General features: G+C 47.7%; 1 protein-coding gene across 5 annotated transcripts in view; it reads left to right on the forward strand.

Annotated features, from left to right (window-relative positions):
* CAMKK2 (calcium/calmodulin dependent protein kinase kinase 2) overlaps positions 1 to 20,244 on the forward strand; it is a 63,098-nt gene that overhangs the window by 15,385 nt on the left and 27,469 nt on the right. For 4 of the 5 annotated variants that reach the window (XM_067473127.1, XM_067473129.1, XM_060785956.2 and 1 more), the window contains exons 2-4: positions 4,921 to 4,974; positions 5,126 to 5,689; positions 11,768 to 11,815. In XM_067473127.1, coding sequence (XP_067329228.1) covers positions 5,303 to 5,689; positions 11,768 to 11,815 — 435 coding nt within the window. In that variant the 5' untranslated portion in view covers positions 4,921 to 4,974; positions 5,126 to 5,302. The remainder of the gene's footprint in view (positions 1 to 4,920; positions 4,975 to 5,125; positions 5,690 to 11,767; positions 11,816 to 20,244) is intronic. The other variant, XM_067473128.1, reaches the window with a different exon arrangement.

The following is a 20,244-nucleotide window of genomic DNA, read 5'->3' on the forward strand; positions in this document are numbered from 1 at the left end:
TGTGAAGTCTGTTGGAAACTTGGCAAATGAGGTTTATATATATACTAGCTTGGGGACCCGGCAGTGCCCAAGTTTGCTGTATGCTATAGGAAAGAGTAGTAAAGGGTTAAGGGAAAGGCAGTGGGTGGGGTTATGCAAACCCCATACCAATGGAGAGAGAGAAAGGAACCCTGGGATGTTCATTCTGTAGAAAAAACAGAACATCTAGGATGAAATTGTTCCCAAATAAAAGCATTTCTTGGGTGGTGGGCATTATCGTGTTTGGGCAGGAGTTTGGCAGGGTTTGGGAGACATATTCATGACCCGTACCCTGAAATGTCTTTGGAGGGAGGGCTTTTGGTGGCTCTTCAGCACTGTGGGGTATAGCTCTTTGTGGAGGTGGGAGGTTGTCTGTGTAAGTGAACACCTCTGCCACATACACATATACACAATTTTCACTTTTATTATGTGTATAGATAGATCTGTGGAATAATGTTCAGAGTGGGAGAAAGAACTCTTGTCTGTTGGAGGCAAGTGGGAATGTTGACATTGGTCAGCTTGATTAGCACTGAATGGCCTTGCAGCTTCAAAGCCTGTCTGCTTCTTGTCTGGGGGAATCTTTTGTTAGAATGCATTAGCTGGCCTTGATTGTATCCGGTGTGGCATCCCCCTGTTTTATAAACAGACCTTACAATAGATATATAAACCTCACTTGCCTAGTTTCCAATAGACTTCACAACCCCTGAGGATGCCTGCCATAGATGTTGGCGAAACATCAGGAGAGAATGCTTCTGGAACATAGCCATGCAACCTGGAAAACTCACAGCAACCTAGTGATTCCAGCAATGAAAGCCTTTGACAACACATTTAATAATAATAATAATAATAATAATAATAATAATAATAATTCCTCACAATTTTAGCTAGTCATATTTAGCACAAACTACACTTTGCCTTGGCTGAGATGTCATGGCAAACGGCACTTCATCACAAACAGTTTCTGAGCCCGAAGTCATACTGGAGGACTCCATCCACACTATCGAATACTGTATTTGTATACTGCCCTTCTGAGCCCTCAGGCGACTCAGGGCGGTTTAGAGAGGCAACGATTCGATGCCCAATACACCTTAAAACATTTTAAAGCATGAACACATAGTATAAAACCATAACAATAGTATTAAAAACATACATCAATTACGTATCCTAATAAAAACATTGTCCAGTCTCATTGTCCAGTCGTTCCAATTCCTATGTCATTTACTTTGCATTTTCAAACACTTGTTCAAACAACCAAGTCTTGACTCTTTCCCTAAATGTTAAGAGGGAGGGGGCCGATCTAATGTCCCCAGGAAGTTTGAATGCAGTTTGACCCCACTTTCCATGCTGTGGGTCAATGTGATGGAATTGTCAGAGTTGTAGTTCAACAAGCCCTTTAGTGCTGATGCCTCACCAAACGACAGCTGTTAGGATCCCATCACATTGACCCACAGTGGTGAAAGTACTGTTAAACTGCATTCGTTTGACAATGTAGATGCACCTTTAGGCCCAAAAGTTGGTCTTCAGAACATTCAACTTTGTGAAATTTGTAAACCTCTGGTTCCTGACCACAAGGAGGTTGCTCTGGAGCCCAACCTCAAACCTTTTTGGCAGGAGATCAGTTTTTAAATCAATTCTCTCCCCGTTAAATGGACCTAACTGGAAGCCCTGATGTGTTTCCTTTCAGTCTTGATCCTTGCTGTTGTCTCAATGTAATTGCATGCCTTCCCTGCAATCCCAACAACCTTTTGCAAGAAAATGCCTTTCTCCTGAGCTCTCAAGGCATTTATTTAATATATCAGATTCACTTTGGCTTTAAGAGCAGGGCCTGGCTGCTGAATAAAAAAGCAGGGGGTCTAAGTCCATTAGCTAAATTGATGGAAGATTTGCACCACGTTCAACCAGGCGAAGCGGGAGTCTTTTTTGTATCCCACATCTCCGGATAAAGCCAGGCAGGAAATAGCAATTTCAGGCACGTAACAAATTGCATGTTTCACTTTCTTGACCTACAAAGAATAATGTCTAGTGAGGGAGGCTAAAGAAATGACATTATTCAAAGACACTTGCACCAAGCTGACATTGATTCCCTTGTGGGGTTATCAAAATTGTTAGTCTTGCTCTACATGGTGTAATAGCTATATTTTTAAATTTATGCCTGGTTCAACATTTCCTTCTGGGTAAGAAACAAATAATAATGGGAGCTATTGTCGAAGGCTTTCATGGCTGAAATCACTGGGTTGCTGTGAGTTTTCCGGGCTGTATGCCATGTTCCAGAAGCATTCTCTCCTGACGTTTCACCCACATCTATGGCAGGCATCCTCAGAGGTTGTGAGGTCTGTCTGCTGGAAACTAGACAAGTGAGGTTTATATATCTATGGAATGTCCAGGGTGGGAGAAAGAACTGTTGTCTGTTGGAGGCTAGTGGGAATGTTGACATTGGCCAGCTTGATTAGCATTGAATGGCCTTGCAGCTTCAAAGCCTGGCTGCTTCCTGCCTGGGGGAATTTTTAGTTGGGAGGTGTTAACTGCCCCTGATTGTTTCCTGTCTGGAATTCCCCTGTTTTTTGAGTGTTGTATTTTGTTTACTGTCCTGATTTTAGAGTTTTTAAAATACTGGTAGCAAGATTTTGTTCATTTTCATGATTTCCTCCTTTCTGTTGATATTGTCCATACGCTTGTGGATTTCAGTGGCTTCTCTGTGTAGCCTGACATGATGGTTGTTAGAGTGGTCCAGCAACATTATAGAGTCGTCTCCCACCCTGGACATTATTCCTCACACATATGAACCCCACCTGTCTAGTTTCCAACAGACTTCACAACCTCTGAGGATGCCTGCCATAGATGTAGGTGAAACATAAACAGAGAATACTTCTGGAACATGGCTAGACAGCCTGGAAAACTCACAGCAACCCAATAATGGGAGCTCTCAATGCCAGCTTGAGAATGGAAGGCATTCTAAATGTTACAGCTATAGCTACATCACCCAGAAAATCAAAACATGATTCGCCTACAGAGTCCAGTTTGCTCCCGAGAAAGTTAGGGTTTGGCAGAGCTTTGAAAGCTTTTTTTGGACAGGGGAGGTCAGTTCCTGGAATCCTGCAGCTTGCCTGCTGGTGAAATCTATTTCAGTCTGAAGAAAGAAAGAAAGCTTCCATGGTCTGAAATGTGGCACTCGCGTGATCCCAGATGACTAGAAAAGTCTGAAACGGTAGTACGCCTGACAGTTAAAACACAGTCCAGTGGAGTCTCCTTCTCTGGGGGTTTCTAAACAGAGGCTCGACGGCCATCTGTTGGGAGTGCTTTATTTGTGAGTTCTTGCCTGGCAGAAAGGGGTTAGATTGGATGGCCCTTGGAGTCCCTTCCAACTGTGTGATTCTAAAAATTAGGAAGAACTTTCTGGTGGTAATAATAATAATAATAATAATAATAATACGCTTTATTTATATTCTGCTCTATCTCCCCGAGGGGATTCAGAGCGGATTACAGTATAAATATATATAGGTAAACATTCAATGTCATTATACAGTGAACTGTGGCATCCAATACATAAACAAAGTCAAAGGTTTCCCATTCCATCTCCAGCATCTGGAGGCAATCCTCAACTCTGTCCATGGGGAGGTTCTCTTGTCCCATTTTCCATGCTGAGGAGTCTCTTGTCCGTAGACCCTCTTGGTCATGTTTGACAGCATGGCTACATGGGGGTCTTTTACCTTCCCACCGAGGCGGTACCTATTGATCTACTCACATTTCATCTTTTTGAATTGCTAGGTTGGCAGGAACTAGGGCTGACAGTGGGGGGGGGGGGTTGCGAGGGGGTGTCAAGGGGTCACCAAAGACCATCAGAAAACACAGTATTTTCTGTTGGTCATGGGGGTTCTGTGTGGGAAGTTTGGCCCAATTCTATTTTTGGTGGGGTTCAGAATGATCTTTGATTGTAGGTGAACTATAAATCCCAGCAACTATAACTCCCAAATGCCAAGGTCTGTTTTCCCCAAACTCCGCCAGTGTTCACATTTGGGTATATTGAATATCCGTGTCAAGTTTGGTCCAGATCCATCATTGTTGGAGTCCACAGTGCTCTCTGAATGTAGGTGAATTACAACTTCCAAATCATGAAATCGCCCCCCCCCCCCAACCCCACGAGTATTCAAATTTGGGTGTATCAGGTATTTGAGCCAAATTTGGTCCAGTGAATGAAATTACATCCTGCATATTTACATTACGATTAACAGTAGTAGCAAAATTACAGTTATGAAGTAGCGACGAAAATAATTTTATGCTTGGGGGTCACCACAACATGAGGAACTGTGTTTAGGGGTTGTGGCATTAAGAAGATTGAGAACCACTGATTTAGAATCATCCAAACACATATTAAACATCATGTTGGGCTGTAAGGATTTTGTTGTCATCTTTTGTCTTGGCCATCGAAAGGCCAACCTGTCTTGTTATAAATCTGTTTGGTCATTATAAGCACTATAGGAGAGGCTCTTTTGATCATTGAATTTTCTCCCAGGGTAAATAGAAGAAAGCTTTCTCCTACTTCAAATGGTTTTTTAAACTCATTTGAATTGCCTTGTTTTCACTTGTCTAAGGTTTCATAGGCTTTTTTTGCTTTCTACTTGATTTCTCCTGTTCAATAAGCAGCGATGTCATTCTAAGTCCTCCATCCACCCACTCATCCCCCTTTTTTAAAAAAAGTTTTAAAAATGGTATGCAATGTGTAGTTTCTGTTACATTGCTTCAGAGTTGCTAGGCTCAAAGTATAACTTTAACAGGAATGTTAATTTTAGATGAGTCTCCTGCGTGTTGACAATGGCTTTTGCAAAGTGTTAAGAAAATGACCAGGAATAGAAATGAGAAGATGAGAATAGTGTGTGATTATCTTTCCTATTTTTTTATTTACAGGCTGGCCCTACCCTTAGGCAGAGCAAGGCGCTTGTCATGAAAGGGCCAAAAATGGTTAGTGATTTATTTTGTTAGGTTTTTACTGGTCTGGGTGGAGGGATTTTCTGCTGCCGCTGATAGAAGAAGACTTCAGAAGCACTGATAGCGGATTGTTGCAGAACTCGCTGTCCCACTCATGGTTTTATGCCTTGTTTTTCTTCTTAAGCATCTGCCAGCGTTGGCTGCTACGCCACGGAGCTGGCAAGCGCATCATGACAACATGGGCCTCTGATGGGTCTGCTGCCGAGACGCTTGTTTTCCACAATGTGCCATTCCCCCCGAGTTTGGAGTCTCCTGACGTCCCGCTTGGCTTTTTCCTGCTGACCCTTCACTGCGCTGGGAGATGGATTCCTTTGTGGTGGTCACAGAGTACAATCCAGTGTCTGGTCCCCCGCAGAGTGAATTGGAGGATGAAGAGCCCATGGAGCCATGCGAAGAGCAGCTGGAGGATTCTGGAGGACTGGGAGCAAAGGGCTTTCTTGAAGAACCTCTTGGGACCCCTTCGAGAGAGGCAAGGGAGCCCCGTGGCAAACTCAACCTTTCGAGTCGCAAGCTCTCTCTCCAGGAGAGGTCTCAGTCGGTCCAGTCGCCCGGGGGCAACGCGGGAGTCAACGGACGCTACATCTATCCGTCTCTCCCATATTCTCCCGTTACGTCGCCCCATTCTTCGCCCCGTTTGCCGCGGCGGCCAACCATCGAATCGCACAGAGTTTCCATTACAGGTTTGCAGGTAAGAGAATTGATAGACACATGTATGGGTTACACCATTTTGGAAATGCTGCCTAATCATTTTGGGCCGGGAAAATTGGGTTTATATATCTGTGGAAACTCCCAAGATGGAGTTTCCACAGATATATAAACCCAATTTTCCTGGTTTCCAACAGACCTCACAACCTCTGAGGATGCCTGCCATAGATGCAGGCAAAATGTCAGGAGAGAAAGCTTTTGGAACATGGCCATTCAGCCCAAAAACCTACAACAGCCCAGTGGGCTGCAAATTGTTCCGTCCCTCACATCACTTGGGTCGACTAGGAGAGGGCTCAGAGAGACACAAGGTCCACAACATCCATTGCCTGTTGCCTATTGCCCTGGCCTTTGCCAGGGACGGTGGTATCACTCTCTGGCACTAGGAGAAAAAAAATCTACTGGGCTTCGCTATCAAAAAGTTTGAGAAGCACAGCTTTATAGCACATGGGATTTGAGCACCCTCTGCAGACTGTTGAGGAAATAGCGGTATAATATACTGAGGGGCATGTTAGTGGCGATGGATTCACTCCCAGAAACAACCCTGAGATGGTTTTGATTGTTTGGTGGCTTTTTGTGGTGTTGCATTGACCTGTTAGAAAGGGCTGCTGGTAGCCTGAAGACTTCTGCCCATCCCGAGTCCCTATATCCAGTCCTGCCAGTTTGAACCACTATATATGAATCATTGCTTTCCTGCTGATGTTGGGAAAGGGGCTGTGCTGGTTTTATGGCAGTTTCAGGGAGCTGTGGGCAGGAGAAGAAGAATGATGAAGAAAAGGTGATGTTCTTCTGCCAGTGCTATATGGGATCTCAGGTTCTGTGGCAAGGGTAGTGGATGAAAATCCGCAAGGTGGGTGGCGCAGAGGCACCCCACACTGCTTTTCCTCAATTATGCATCAGAAGGCAAGATGCACTTATGCTAATGCCTCCTGGCTGCTGGCATGGCGTCTCCACATGTTTTGCTCTATAGAGGAGAAAGTCAAGCACGGAGGCAAGGAAAACACTGAGGTTGGGGGTGGCGAGCAAGCCTTCAGCTACCCAATAATTACTGTGTGGGCAGGTAGGCTACAGTTCCTTTCAACGACTCCTTCACTGGCATTTAGACTTGCCTTTATTTAGCTTGAGGGTGGGAGTAGAGCCACAGAAAGAGAGCAGAGGGCATACTTGATGGGGCTCGCAGGTTGCTATATCCCCAGGGTTGTTTTTGTGGCATCCAGTTGTCAATTTCTTGAAGACAATTTGCTCCCAAATGCTTTTTAGGAGGTGAACACATCTCCTTCATGCTTGGAGTCCCTAAGGGGTCAATTTGTTGAAACCAAAACATCTTCTAGGGGATGTGGGATGCATTTCTACAACATTTGAGCAACCGTTGGTTCATTTAGACCAGGCATGGCCATTTATTTTGCCTTGGGGCCGCAGTGTGAGCCAGGTCAGGAGGAGGTGGGGCTGGGCACACACTGGGTGGAGAGGGCCCAAGAGAGGGCAGGCCCAGGAAAGGGCAGGTAATGGCCCGGGTGATCCTCAGGTTGTCCTCCCAGCATAAGGACGGGGCTGCTTGCCCCATCTTTATGCTGGCAACTGCACCAATCCTCCTCGCCCAATACTTGGGCTGCCCTCTTGGCATTATGCCGGGAGGAAGGCAAGACAGGCGGTGGCTGAGAGTGCTCTGGGGGCCTCTCAGCCACTGCGTGCCTTCCTCGAGCTGCCTTCCCAGCCTAAGAATGGGGCTGCTCGCACCACCCTTATGCCGAGAGGAGGACAAGATACACGGTGGCGAGAGCGCTCGAGCGGGCTCTTGGCTACTACACGCTTTCCTCCCCCATCTTTTTGCCATAAGGACATGGCAGGCTGCTGTGTCCTTCTGCCAAGAGGACAGGAAAAATGAGGAGGGCCTGAGGTAAGCACCCAAGGGGGGCATCTGGCCCTCAGGCCTTAGTTTGCCCATGCCTGATTTAGGTCCATGACAGGCGTCTTGAAAATGAGAAGGGAACAGGAGATGAATTCTGCTCATTTCCTGTTAGAAAAAAGCCTCTCTTGGACCTAAAATGTTAGAAAAAAGCCTCTCTTGGACCTAAAATGACAGAAGAAAGCCCCAAAGCATGTTGAGAATGGTCCCCAAAGGGTATTTGGGGGCCAAAAACGTTTTGTCTTGTCTTGTCAAAGGATTTCAGGGCTGGAATCACTGGGTTGCTGTGAGTTTTTTGGGTTGTCTGGCCATGTTTCAGAAGCGTTCTCTCCTGACATTTCACCGACATCTATGGTAGTCATCTTCGTAGGTTGTGAGGTCTGTTGGAAACTAGGCAAGTGGGGTTATATTGTGGAATAATGTCCAAGGTGGGAGAAAGAACTTTTGTCTGTTGGAGGCAAGTACGAATGTTGCAATTGGCCAGCTTGATTAGCATTGAATGGCCTTGCAGCTTCAAAGCCTGGCTGCTTCCTCCCTGGGGGAATCCTTTGTTGGGAGATGTTAGGTGGGCCTGATTGTTTCCTGTCTGTAATTCCCCTGTTTTTTAAGTGTTGCTCTTTGTTTACTGTCCTGATTTTAGAGGGCTTTTTAAATACTGGTAGCCAGATTTTGTTTATTTTCATGGTTTCCTCTTTCCTGTTGGAATTGTGCTTATGGATTTCAGTGGCTTCTCTGTGTAGTCTGACATGGTGGTTGCAAGAGTGGCCCAGCATTTCTGTGCTCTCAAATAATATGCTGTGTTTAGGTTGGTTCATCAGGTGCTCTGCTATGGTTAACTTCTCTGGTTGACTTAGTCTGCAATGCCTTTCATGTTCCTTGATTCATGTTTGGGCATTGCAGCTACCTTTGGGGGCTTCTGTGTAGACTTGTCCATAGCTGCAAGGTATATGGTAAACTCCTGCAGAGATGAGAGGACCCTTCTTGTTCTTTGCTGAACGTAGCATTTGTTGGATTTTTTTAGTGGGTCAAGGAACATGAAATGCAGACTACCCAGAGCAGCCGTTGAAATCCACAAGCCTCTGGACAATTTTAACAGAAAGGAGGAAACCATGAAAATGAACAAAATCTGTCTAGCAGTGTGAAAAAACTCTAGAATCAGGACAGTAAATAAAGAACAACACTCAGAAAACAGGAATTCCAGGCACGAAACAATCAGGGCCAGCTAACACATCCCAACAAAGGATTCCCTCAGGCAGGAAGCAGGCGAGCTTTGAAGCTACAAGGCCATTCAATGCTAATCGAGCTGTTCAATGGCAACATTCACACTTGCCTCCAGCAGAAAAGAGTTCTTTCTCCCACCCTGGACATAATTCCACAGGTATCCAAATCTCACTTGCCTAGTTTCCAACAGACCTTATAACCTTTGCGATTGCCCACCATAGATGTGGGCAAAACGTCGGGAGAGAATGCTTCTGGAACAGGGCCAGACAGCCTGGAAAACTCACAGAAACCTAGTTTTGTCTTGTTTTCGCCTTCCACAGTTGCCCACTCCATTCTAGGGAGCCAAAGAGCATCAGCTTATGTTGTCCTCATTTCCAAAACTTTACTCCTTGCCAAAAGAGATTAAAGGCAGCAAAGGGTGCCTTTGGAGATGTATTCTGGGATTATCTTCTCCCTGCCTCCAGCTAGAAAGATTGCACTCTTTTTGGAACTGCAGATGCTCATCCTGTTTCCGGAATGCAGCCTGCCAAGTTGTTGGCAAACGGGGCTTGTGATCAAATCTAAATGGAGGATATTTAAAATCTGGAGAATGTGGACACTGAGGTGTGAACCTAGCAACCTGAGATCCATCCATTGCCCAGCCATGTATATCCTTAGATATAGCAGTTGACAAAGCAGTGGACAAAAGATAGAAAATGAGAATGCAAACACAGAAGTATCTCAGGTTTTGAACAACTGCTGATCGGAATCTGGGATTGGGAATGTTGGCATCCAGGAAGTTTGGGGCAGGTCACCAAACTCCTTTTGGCATCTGTCATGTTCTAGCTCTTCAGTATCCAGTTGGTAGTTTTTGATGCTTTCTTTTAACCTACAGTTACTCAACCCCGAATGTGTTGAGTGAATTCAATGGGGAAATATGTCTGTGAGTAAGAGAGATGTGGGAGTGAGAGAAGGAAACCGTCCAAGAATACATACCTCATCTTGCTTGGTTCCATGCCCAAATTCTGTTTGGAGGGCCTGGCAATGTAAACTCAAAGAAAACCCAGGTGGTTCGTTGTTTAACAGACAGTGATCTCATGACAAAGAGTGAACCCAAGTGGCTCCTGGCCCCATTTTTGGACTCCTGAAACCCCCTTCCAGTCCTCCAATGCTCCATAAGCCAACTGCCAAACTTGTTAGGATGTTTTGGGGGTATTTTTAAGTGCCCCTTATGCGTGGAGAGCTGCCTAATATATTAAAACAAACAGACCCTATGTAGTTGCTCACCTCGACCTCTGGTCCTGACTCTCGAAAGTCTGCCTAGTGCCATATTGTGGTTTGGTGGATGATGGTACTGCTTTGTGCACCTGGCAGATTGGAAATGGCTGGCCCTCTCCCTGGGGCCTGCTTGAACCTAGGAGCTGATGGGGGTAATCCAGTTGATTAATAAGCAATCAGCCCCATGAAAGCCTGCTCAATATTTTCTTCCTCGGCAGCAATTTCCTGGTGAATCCCAGGGGAAGGGTGTCTTAAAACATTGCAATAATTCAGCTGAAAATACTTTCCACTCAAAGCTGGTTTATACACACTCCTCTCAATCTGCAGAGATTCCGGATGAGGTAGAGTATAATATAGACCATTCTTTCTTGCCCCAGATCTCCTGATTCATTGGATTGCTCGTCCCCAACATTGTCCAAGATGCACTTCAGGAAGAATATCTATTTCAATTGGGAAGAGAGAATGTGGGCAAAAGTTTCCTGAAAAGGGGGGGAGGGGTGTGATCCTCAATTCTCAGAATTCCCCCAGTCAATATGGACAGTGATCATGTGGTTTGGGGTGGATTCTGGGACTTGCGATCCCAAAGGAGAACATGCTTCCTCCGTTCATGCTTTTATTTTGCTTCTAACCCAGCGTTTCTCAACCTGGGGGTTGGGACCCCGGTGGGGTTGCGAGAGGGTTTCAGAGGGGTCGCCAAAACCCATCAGAAAATATGTGTTTCTAATGGTCTTAGGAACCCCTTTGGCAGAGAAGGCTGAAGATCTCCCTGTCTGTCCTTCTTTTCCTTTTTGGAAACAGAGGGCTAATGCTCCCATCAAAAGCTCTCCTTTGCTGTGATTGGCTGGCCTCTCAGCTGGTTTCTCAGCCAAGGGAAGGGCTGTTTCTGAGACTCCAAGCAGGGAGGGGAGAGCAGGCATGCATGGAACACGTGGCAGCGTGGTGCACATGTGCAGGTGAGGGAGAGCGTGTGAGACTGGAGAGAGGCTCGCATCAGCGAGTCCCTTCAAGGCTTGGGGGTTCTGTGGGGGAAGTTTGGCCCAATTCTATCATTGGTGGGGTTCAGAATGCTCTTTGATTGTAGGTGAACTATAAATCCCAGCAATTACAACTCCCAAATGTCAAAGGCTATTTTCCCTAAACTCCACCAGTGTTCACATTTGGGCATGTCGAGTATTCATGCCAAGTTTGGTCCAAATCCATCATTGTTTGAGTCCACAGTGCTCTCTGGATGTAGGTGAACTACAACTCCCAAACTCAAGATCAATGCCCACCAAACCTTTCCAGTATTTTCTGTTGGTCATGGGAGTTCTGTGTGCCAAGTTTGGTTCAATTCTATCATTGGTGAAGTTCAGAATGCTCTTTGATTGTAGGTAAACTATAAATCCCATCAACTACAACTCCCAAATGACAAAATCTATCTCCTCCCCAACCTCACCAGTATTCAAATTTGGGCGTATTGGGTATTTGTGCCAAATTTGGTCCAGTGAATGAAAATACATCCTGCATATCAGATATTAGCCTGACGATTCATAACAGTAGCAAAATTACAGTTGTGAAATAGCAATGAAAATAATTTTATGGTTGAGGATCACCACAACATGAGGAACTGTATTAAGGGGTTGCGGCATTAGGAAGGCTGAGAAACACTGTCCTAACAGATCCTTTCCTTTCTCCTTCTAGGACTGCGTGCAGCTCAACCAGTACACCCTGAAAGATGAAATTGGAAAGGTGATTTAAAAAAAGACCTTGCAAACATGGCACATATGTATATGGACTGGGAATTGGAATTATAAGTGCATGTGCTGGGGCCAAGGAGTTGAAAGAAAGGGCAGATAGACATAGAATTGTCAAGTGGATGGTAGGTTAGCGGCTTGGCTTAGTTCCAGATTCATTTTGTGCTTGCTATTTGAATTCAGCAAGACAGCCCAGTTTTGGGCTATAAACACTGGAAAGGGCTCGTTTTCTGCCTCTGCTCTCTCTGGCCATTCCCAGGGCCCCTCCACACAGCTATATAACCCAGAATTTCAAGGCATAAAATCCCACAATATCTGCTTTGAACTGGGTATCTGAGTCCACACTGCCATATATTCCAGCTCAAAGCAGAAGACTTGGGATTTTATTCAGCTGTGTGGAAGGGGCCCCAGACAGCATATTGGAAAGCTCCAGCAGTCAATGCCATTTCCGCATGTGCAAAGGTTTGAAATAGTTTTACTTGGTTTATCATTGTTCTGTTTTAAGCATTTAAAGATGTAGTGTGCTTCCAGCCTTTTGAAATACTTTGTATTAATTTAAACTGAGCTTACTGCATTCTGCTCTGCGATCCTCAGGGTGCTTACAGAGAGCACCAAATCGTGGGTTTTAGTCAGGGGCCAAAAAACCCGGGACCTGAGAGAAGGTCCACATACAGACCTGTTGGCCCCAGGATTTCTGCCTATGTCTTCCACACGTGCTTCTTGGTTGTGGGGTTTAGAGGCTCCCAAGATGGCTGCTGTGGACAACCACCAGAAAATTCAGCGTAAAAAAGAAACTTAAGATGGGAATATGTGAATATGTGAATCATTGTATAAGTGGGTTATTGTGAGTTTTCTGAGCTGTTTGACCACGGTCTAGAAGCATTCTCTCCTGACGTTTTGTCTGCATCTATGGCAGGCATCCTCAGAGGTTGCGAGGATGCCTGCCAACTTAAAAGAGGTGAAACATCAGGAGAGAATGCTTCTGGAACATGGCCATACAGCCATACAGCCTGGAAAACTCACAACACCCCAGTATTCCAGCCATGAAAGACTTTGACAATACATTGTATAAGTTCCGTTTCCTGTCGTAGTCAACTGCGAAATCGCACTTATGGTATTCCTGCGCCCGCGCAGGCCCAGCTTTCGGAACCTTCTAGACTTAAAAAGAAACATTTTGCTCCCCAGTCCCGCCCCCCCTCCCCCCGAGTATATAAGGTCCGTGGGCGGGACCAACCGTCAATTCTCTTTTTTCCGCCGTTAGAGTAGGCATCAGCATCGTGAACCTATACTTTGGCTTTGAATCGGACTGAATTTGACCACGTTTTCTCCAATTTCTGGCTCCCCGACTTGGACTGTTTGACAACTCTTATCTAAACTGGCGCGAGTGGCACGAGTGGCTGCTGAGATGGCGACCACTTCTTTCAAGAAGTGCAGCAAGTGCCCCAACGTGCTCCCAGACACGGATGGGCATGACCTGTGTCTCGCCTGCCTGGGAGAAGTCCATCTCTCCCAGGCCTGTGCGGTTTGTGCGGCCTTCACTCCGCAGACGCGGAGAAACCGTGAAACGCGCTTAAAGGCGGCCCTTTACGAGAGGGCCCTACTGCCCCCACCGCCCCAAAAACCAGCGCCGGGGCCTGACCCAACCTCCTTACCTCCAGAGGCTGCCGCAAAGAAAAAGGCCAAAAAGCCTAAGGAGAAGGCGCAGGAGGGCCGCACCGAGCCGCAAGGCCGCAGCGCCTCCAAGAAGGTGGGGAAATCTCCGTCGGATGGCCAGCGGCGCCCCGTGCAGGCGCAGCCCACGGCCAGCCTCCTCTTCCCGCCAGGGAGATTGGCGCCTCCCCGTGAATCGGGGATGAAGACTGCGCAGCCTCTAGCCTCTCCGACATCGACGGAGGCTCTCCTGGCGCCGGCGGTGGCGAGCTTGCTGACTCCTCCTCCAACCGCTCGAGAGGCGCCCGAGATCGAGGCCTCAGTGAGAGGGGCGGGAGTCGGCGCCTCGGCTGGCCCCGCCCTCGCTGAGCTGGCCCCGCCTGAACCAGGAAGGGATATGCCGGGAGAAGGAGGAGCCGCGGGCGCGCAGCAGCGAGCGGTCCCCGATGCCGAGGCTTGGAAGGGACCGCTCGATACCGCCAGGCGCACGAGCTCGGCGAGCCCGGGGGGAGGCCTCCTTTCCCTCCCCAACCCAACTCCACCACCGGCCTCGCCTGGGAGGGAGGAGCGACCCCGCAGACCGCGCAGGTCTAGGTCTCCCTCCAGGCGGAGCAGATCGCGCTCCAGAAGGAGCAGGGCATCCAGCCGCCGATACCGACGGGGATCGAGGGGCCGCTCCAGGAGGACCTCCTCTTCTTCTTCCTCCTCCTCATCGTCATCATCCTCCCCTGCCTCCAGGTCGGCCAGGAGGGCACGTCGGGCCCGCAGGTCCTGCTCCTCCTCATTCCAGCGGCCCCAATTCGCGCCGAGCCCTTACCCTTACCCGGGGTTTTGGCAAATGGCGCCATCGGGCCAAATGCTATTTCAGCATACACCTCCCTTTGCGCCCATGCCCCACATGGAGGCCATCCCTGGAATTCCTCAAAGGGGTTTGGGCACATCAACAACTGTTTTTCCGGCCCCAGCCTTAATGCCGCCACCGACAACGGCCTCAACTGCCAGAGCGCAGGAAACTGTTTCACGCCCTGAAGGAGCCCCCAGGGCAAATCAAGAATTTGTTGTGGGACAAAACTTATGTACTGAGCGTTCTACTTGTATGAACCAATCTCTGTATATTGATCCTGCTAATGATGTTAACATTGATAATGGTGATCCCACTCCGGTACCAACTGCTGTTTGTCAATCATTGGCACCTGTAGGGGACCTTGAGGACCATGCTCCCAGTGCGGAGCTGAGGGTCACGGAAGCGGAGGAATCAAACTCCGACTCAGATAACCCTGACCACTCGGCGGTCCCCAGCACCTCCGAACCGGGTCCTTTACCCCCAGACTTCAATAAGTTTGCCTGTCTTGTAGACAGAATGATCAAGGCCCTCGACATCCCGGCCCCTAAAGCCCCGGAGCATGTCGAGGACCCAATGTTCCCTAGTGAGGAGCAAAATGTGGTTACCTCAACAGCCCTACCTATGCTCCCCTATTTGTTGAAATTGGCTAAAATATTAGACATACCACCGGCAGCAGTCTCAGCAGTCCCCAAGAGGGTCGACAATATGTACAAAATCGACCTGGCCAAGGCAAAATGGGTAACAAATCCACCTAAACCGAATACGGTGGTAGCCGAAGTGGTTAAATCGAAGCGCCCAAAGGGAATCCTTTCTGCTCCCCCAGACAAAGAGGGCAGAAAAGTTGATGCCATGGGAAAGAAAGCTCATATTACGGCCGGTCTGCTAACAAGGATGTCGCATTACGCGACTTATATGAGCGGGTATCAGAGCTACCTATGGAATAAAATGCTCCCATACCTCGACAAACTGCCCCAAGAGGAACAACGTTTTCCTAAGACTCTCCACACGGAGGCGTTAATTTTGTCAAAAATCCAAAAGGATTTTGCCAAACACCTGGCCGAAACTGCGGGCCATCTGTTTGCTACGGCCACTTCAATCAGAAGGCACGCCTGGCTTAGGGCTGCTAACTTATCTGAGGAAGGGAAGGCCTTAGCCGAGGACCTGCCTCTACACGAGGAAGGCTTGTTCAATCCGGAAACGGACGGAACACTGAAGGAGAAGCAGGAAGTACGCCAGGCTGCTGGTAAATTCGGTTACACCTGGCAGCCCTACAACCAACAACGCACAAGGTGGCAACCTCCTACGGGTAATTTCCGTAAGAACTTTAATAACTCTTATTCAGGGCCCTTCAGGGGAAGGAATTCGTCATCCCCCAGATATCAGGGAAATAGGAGATCCTCCTATAATTCCAAACCACGATTCCAACCCTACCAAAACAAACCTAAGCAGGGCGCCTCGCGGAAGCGCCTTTGATGACAGGGACCCTATCATCGAGAGCCCCTTAACCAATTCCTCCGCAAGCTTGAATGTTGAACCCGTTGAGGTCCAAATTGCCCCGGTTGTTAATGTTCATTCCCCGAGTGCACCAGCTGACTCTCCCCCAGTGTTTGGAGATAGACTGGCTATGTTTTATAATTGTTGGGAAAGTATCACTACTGATAGTTGGGTGTTAGCTATTGTTAGACGTGGTTACTCCATTGAATTCAATGAGACCCCGGGAACGGGCAGGGTTACGAGCACGCAACCGTCTCCGGCACTCCTGCAAGAGATAAATACGCTCCTACAAAAAGGGGCCATTTCACCTGTTGCGCCGTCTATGTTCCCGCATTGTTTTTTCTCCAGTTATTTTGTAGTTGAAAAGCGCGGAGGAGGGTTTCGGGCAATTATGGATCTAAGGAATTTAAATAAATGTATCATTCCAAAGAAATTTCGAATGGTCACTTTGGCGTCGATCTTACCCCTGTTAAGGAAAGATGTGTGGTTCGCCACCATCGACCTTAGGGACGCATACTTCCATTTTTCAATAGCACCACACCACAGAAGGTTTCTGACATTCATGGTGGGCTCGCAGGCATTTCATTACAATGTACTCCCGTTCGGACTGAGTACGGCCCCACGGGTTTTCACCAAGTGCATAGCAGTGGTAGTGGCGCATCTACGCACTCAGGGCATTATAGTGTACCCCTACATAGACGATTGGCTGATTGTGTCCCAATCACACAACCAACTGCGTCACCATATCTCTGTCATTCTCTGTCTCTTGCAGTCTTTGGGGTTGATTGTCAACGCGGAGAAGTCGTCCCTTACGCCGTCCCGTCAGATCCAATTCATTGGAGCCTTGCTGGACTCTCGCACGCAGAGAGCGTACCTACCTGGCGATCGGGTCTCCAATCTTCGAGAGCTTATCAACCGATTCCTGGAGTCCTCCACGGTTTCGGCCAGGCAGGTCCAGGTCCTACTGGGCCATATGGCCTCCACCACATCGGTAATCCCGTTCTCGAGACTCCGGATGCGTCCTCTGCAAGCATGGTTTGGGTCAGTTTTCAACCCCCTCACAGACAACCAGAATATCAGGCTGTCCCCTCCGGAACAAGTCCGGTGCTCCTTGAGATGGTGGACGCAACCCCAATGGGTCTGTATGGGACTCCCCTTTCAGCCCCCCTCTCCTACACTAACTATCACAACAGATTCCTCCCTGTCGGGGTGGGGTGCCCATGCACAAGGACTTGTCGCTCAGGGAAGGTGGTCTCCAAGCGAAAGCACGTTGCACATAAACGTTCTAGAGCTCATGGCAGTAGGAAAAGCTCTAAAGTCCTTCGAAGGCATGGTAAGAGGCACAGTAGTACAGATCCTGACGGACAACACCACCGTCATGTACTACTTAAACAAACAGGGCGGCACTCACTCACACCAGCTCCTGCAACTTACGATCAGCATCTGGGAATGGTGCATCCAGAGGGGAACGTTCCTACGGGCCTCTCATGTCCCGGGGGAACAAAACTCCCTTGCGGACTCTCTGAGCAGGAGCCCAATGGGGAATCACGAGTGGTCACTGGATTTGGAAGAATTAGGAAAGATCTTCCAGGTGTGGGGTTATCCGACCATAGACCTGTTCGCATCCACGGAGAACAGGAAATGCAAAACATTCTGCGCAAGGACTCAGCCGTCCTTGCAGGGGGATTGTCTAGGGGATGCATTCCTCAGGAACTGGGGGGGTCCCCTAGTCTACGCGTTTCCACCATTCCCTCTTCTTCTGAGGGTAGTAGCAAAGATACAATCGGACAACGCGCACTGTATCCTAGTGACCCCGTGGTGGCCACGTCAACCGTGGTTTGCACCACTCCTTCAATTGTCAGGGAAAGTCTTTGTGAGACTCAGAAACAAGCCGGACCTCCTAACCTCCCAACAGGGACAGGTTCTCTATCCGGACGTCCAAACTCTGAGGTTGACCGCGTGGCGGATTCTCCCACCGGAGTAATTCGTGAGGCTCCCTTTTCAGAGCCTGTTCTAGCCATTATTGATGCGGCCCACAGACCATCTACCAAGCGCTCATACACATACAAATGGGCACGATTTAGCAGATTTGCAGCAGCAAATGGGGTGCAACCAGAGTCCGCACCTATCTCAGTGATTTTGGATTTTTTGCTGTCCCTCTCAGAGGCGGGCATGTCTAACTCTTCGATAAAGTGCTATTTGGCGGCCATCTCATGGGCCAGAAGGAAGACGGGACTTCCGTCCTGTTTCGTTGACCTGTCGGTCAAGGCCTTTCTGAAGGGGCTAGCAAATGTCAGGCCGCCAACGGCTCCGGTTACTCCCTCTTGGAGTCTGGAGTTGGTTCTCTCGTCACTGACAAAGGCTCCATTTGAGCCCTTAGCATCAACGGACCTAGCGTCACTCACTTGGAAGGTAGCCTTTTTAGTGGCTATTACTTCGGCCAGGAGATCGAGTGAATTGTGTGCTCTTAGAGTGGATGAGCCGTATTTGAAGTTTCATAAAGACAAGGTGGTCCTACGGACAGACCTGGCGTTCTTACCCAAGGTATCCACTCGTTTTCATAACTCGCAGGAAATAATTCTCCCGGCATTCTTTCAGAATCCGGAAACATCGCTGGAAAAGAATTTACACTTGTTAGATGTCAGAAGGGCACTGGCCTTCTACATACAGAGGACTAAGGAATTTAGGAAGTCCCCCAGGTTGTTCCTAAAGTACAGGAAGGACACAAAGGGTTTGCCGGTCACGTCTCAGCGGTTTTCCGCTTGGATTGTATCTACCATTCGCACTTGCTATCGTTTAGCGGGCAAGGAATTGCCGCAGCAGGTGCATGCTCATTCAACAAGGGCAATGGCCACCTCAGTGGCCTTTTTGAGTGGAGTTCCCTTGGAGGAGGTGTGTCGGGCGGCCACGTGGGCGTCCCCAAGCACCTTTGTATCCCATTACAAGCTTGACGTGAGGTCCAGGAGGGATGTATGCTTCGGCAGGAATATACTCTTTTCTGCAGTGGCATGACTCCCTCCATCCTGACTATAGCTTGCTAGTCTACCATAAGTGCGATTTCGCAGTTGACTACGACAGGAAAATATGGGTTGCTTACCTGTAACCGTAGTTTCCTGAGTAGTCACCTGCGAAATAGCACATTCCCTCCCTTCCTCCCCTCGAGTGTCATGCCGCGTTCCTTCTGGCTGCTGTGCGGCGGAAGAGAATTGACGGTTGGTCCCGCCCACGGACCTTATATACTCGGGGGGAGGGGGGGCGGGACTGGGGAGCAAAATGTTTCTTTTTAAGTCTAGAAGGTTCCGAAAGCTGGGCCTGCGCGGGCGCAGGAATACCATAAGTGCTATTTCGCAGGTGACTACTCAGGAAACTACGGTTACAGGTAAGCAACCCATATTTCCTGAGTTATAGAGGCTGCATAACCATCTGTGCAGGCAAGTTTGGCTGTGTACTTGTGTCTGGGTTTTATCCATGTCTGTTCCTGATTACTGTTATTGTGAAAAGATGTACAACGTTGACTACAGGGTGACAACTTTGTCCTGACAAGAAAAACTTTGCCATCCATACCTTTAATGAAGTTTCTGGCACACAAACAAGATTTATGGAGTAGGACCACTACTTTTGAAGGGCGTACTACACAGTCAAACAGGAACACACACTTTAAAGCCAGGAACAGAACTTAGTCATTATTACCACTTTTAGAGGCTGCCTTGCCATCTGTGCAGACAGGTTTTGTGGTGTACTTGTGCCTGGGAACAACGGGGTGATGTTCCTGGGTTAGACATGTCTCTTATTTATTCATTTATTTATTTACTATATTTGTATACCGCCTTTCTCAGCCTATTGGCAACTCTTCCTCATGCTTTTATCATAAACACATGGGGAAAGTCGATTATGTGGCAAAACCTTTGTTTGTGTGTCACAAACTTTATCAAACATGTGGAGGATGAAGTTTCTCTTGCTAGGATAAAGCTTTCACCCTATAGTCAACTACTGCCATGTTTTTAGGATACAACCATCCAGGAACTGACATGTATAACCCAGGAAAAAACCAACATAAACATTCTCGTATTTTCTGAGTGTAGGAACATACAGATATTTGAAGATACACATTAGGGCTGGGCAACCACGGAAAATTTTGTTTCTAAACTCGATTCGTTTTTAGGGGGTTTTTGTGTTTTGATTTTTAAAAGAATTCCGAACATTTTCTTTAAAAAAGTTCGAAATTTACGAAATTTCGGAAATTACGAAACAATTACGAAACGAATTGAAAAATTCGTTTTGATTTTTAGTTGCTCCTGAATGGTTCAATATCGCTTCGTTATAAAAAAAATAACGAATTAATAACGAATTACGAAATTAACGAACGAAACCGCCCAGCCCTAATACACATTTTCGGGCCAGAACAGAGATATTTTTGCACCTGAAAATCTCATGTT

Source organism: Anolis sagrei, chromosome X, assembly GCF_037176765.1.
Source record: "Anolis sagrei isolate rAnoSag1 chromosome X, rAnoSag1.mat, whole genome shotgun sequence".
NCBI lineage: Eukaryota > Metazoa > Chordata > Lepidosauria > Squamata > Dactyloidae > Anolis > Anolis sagrei.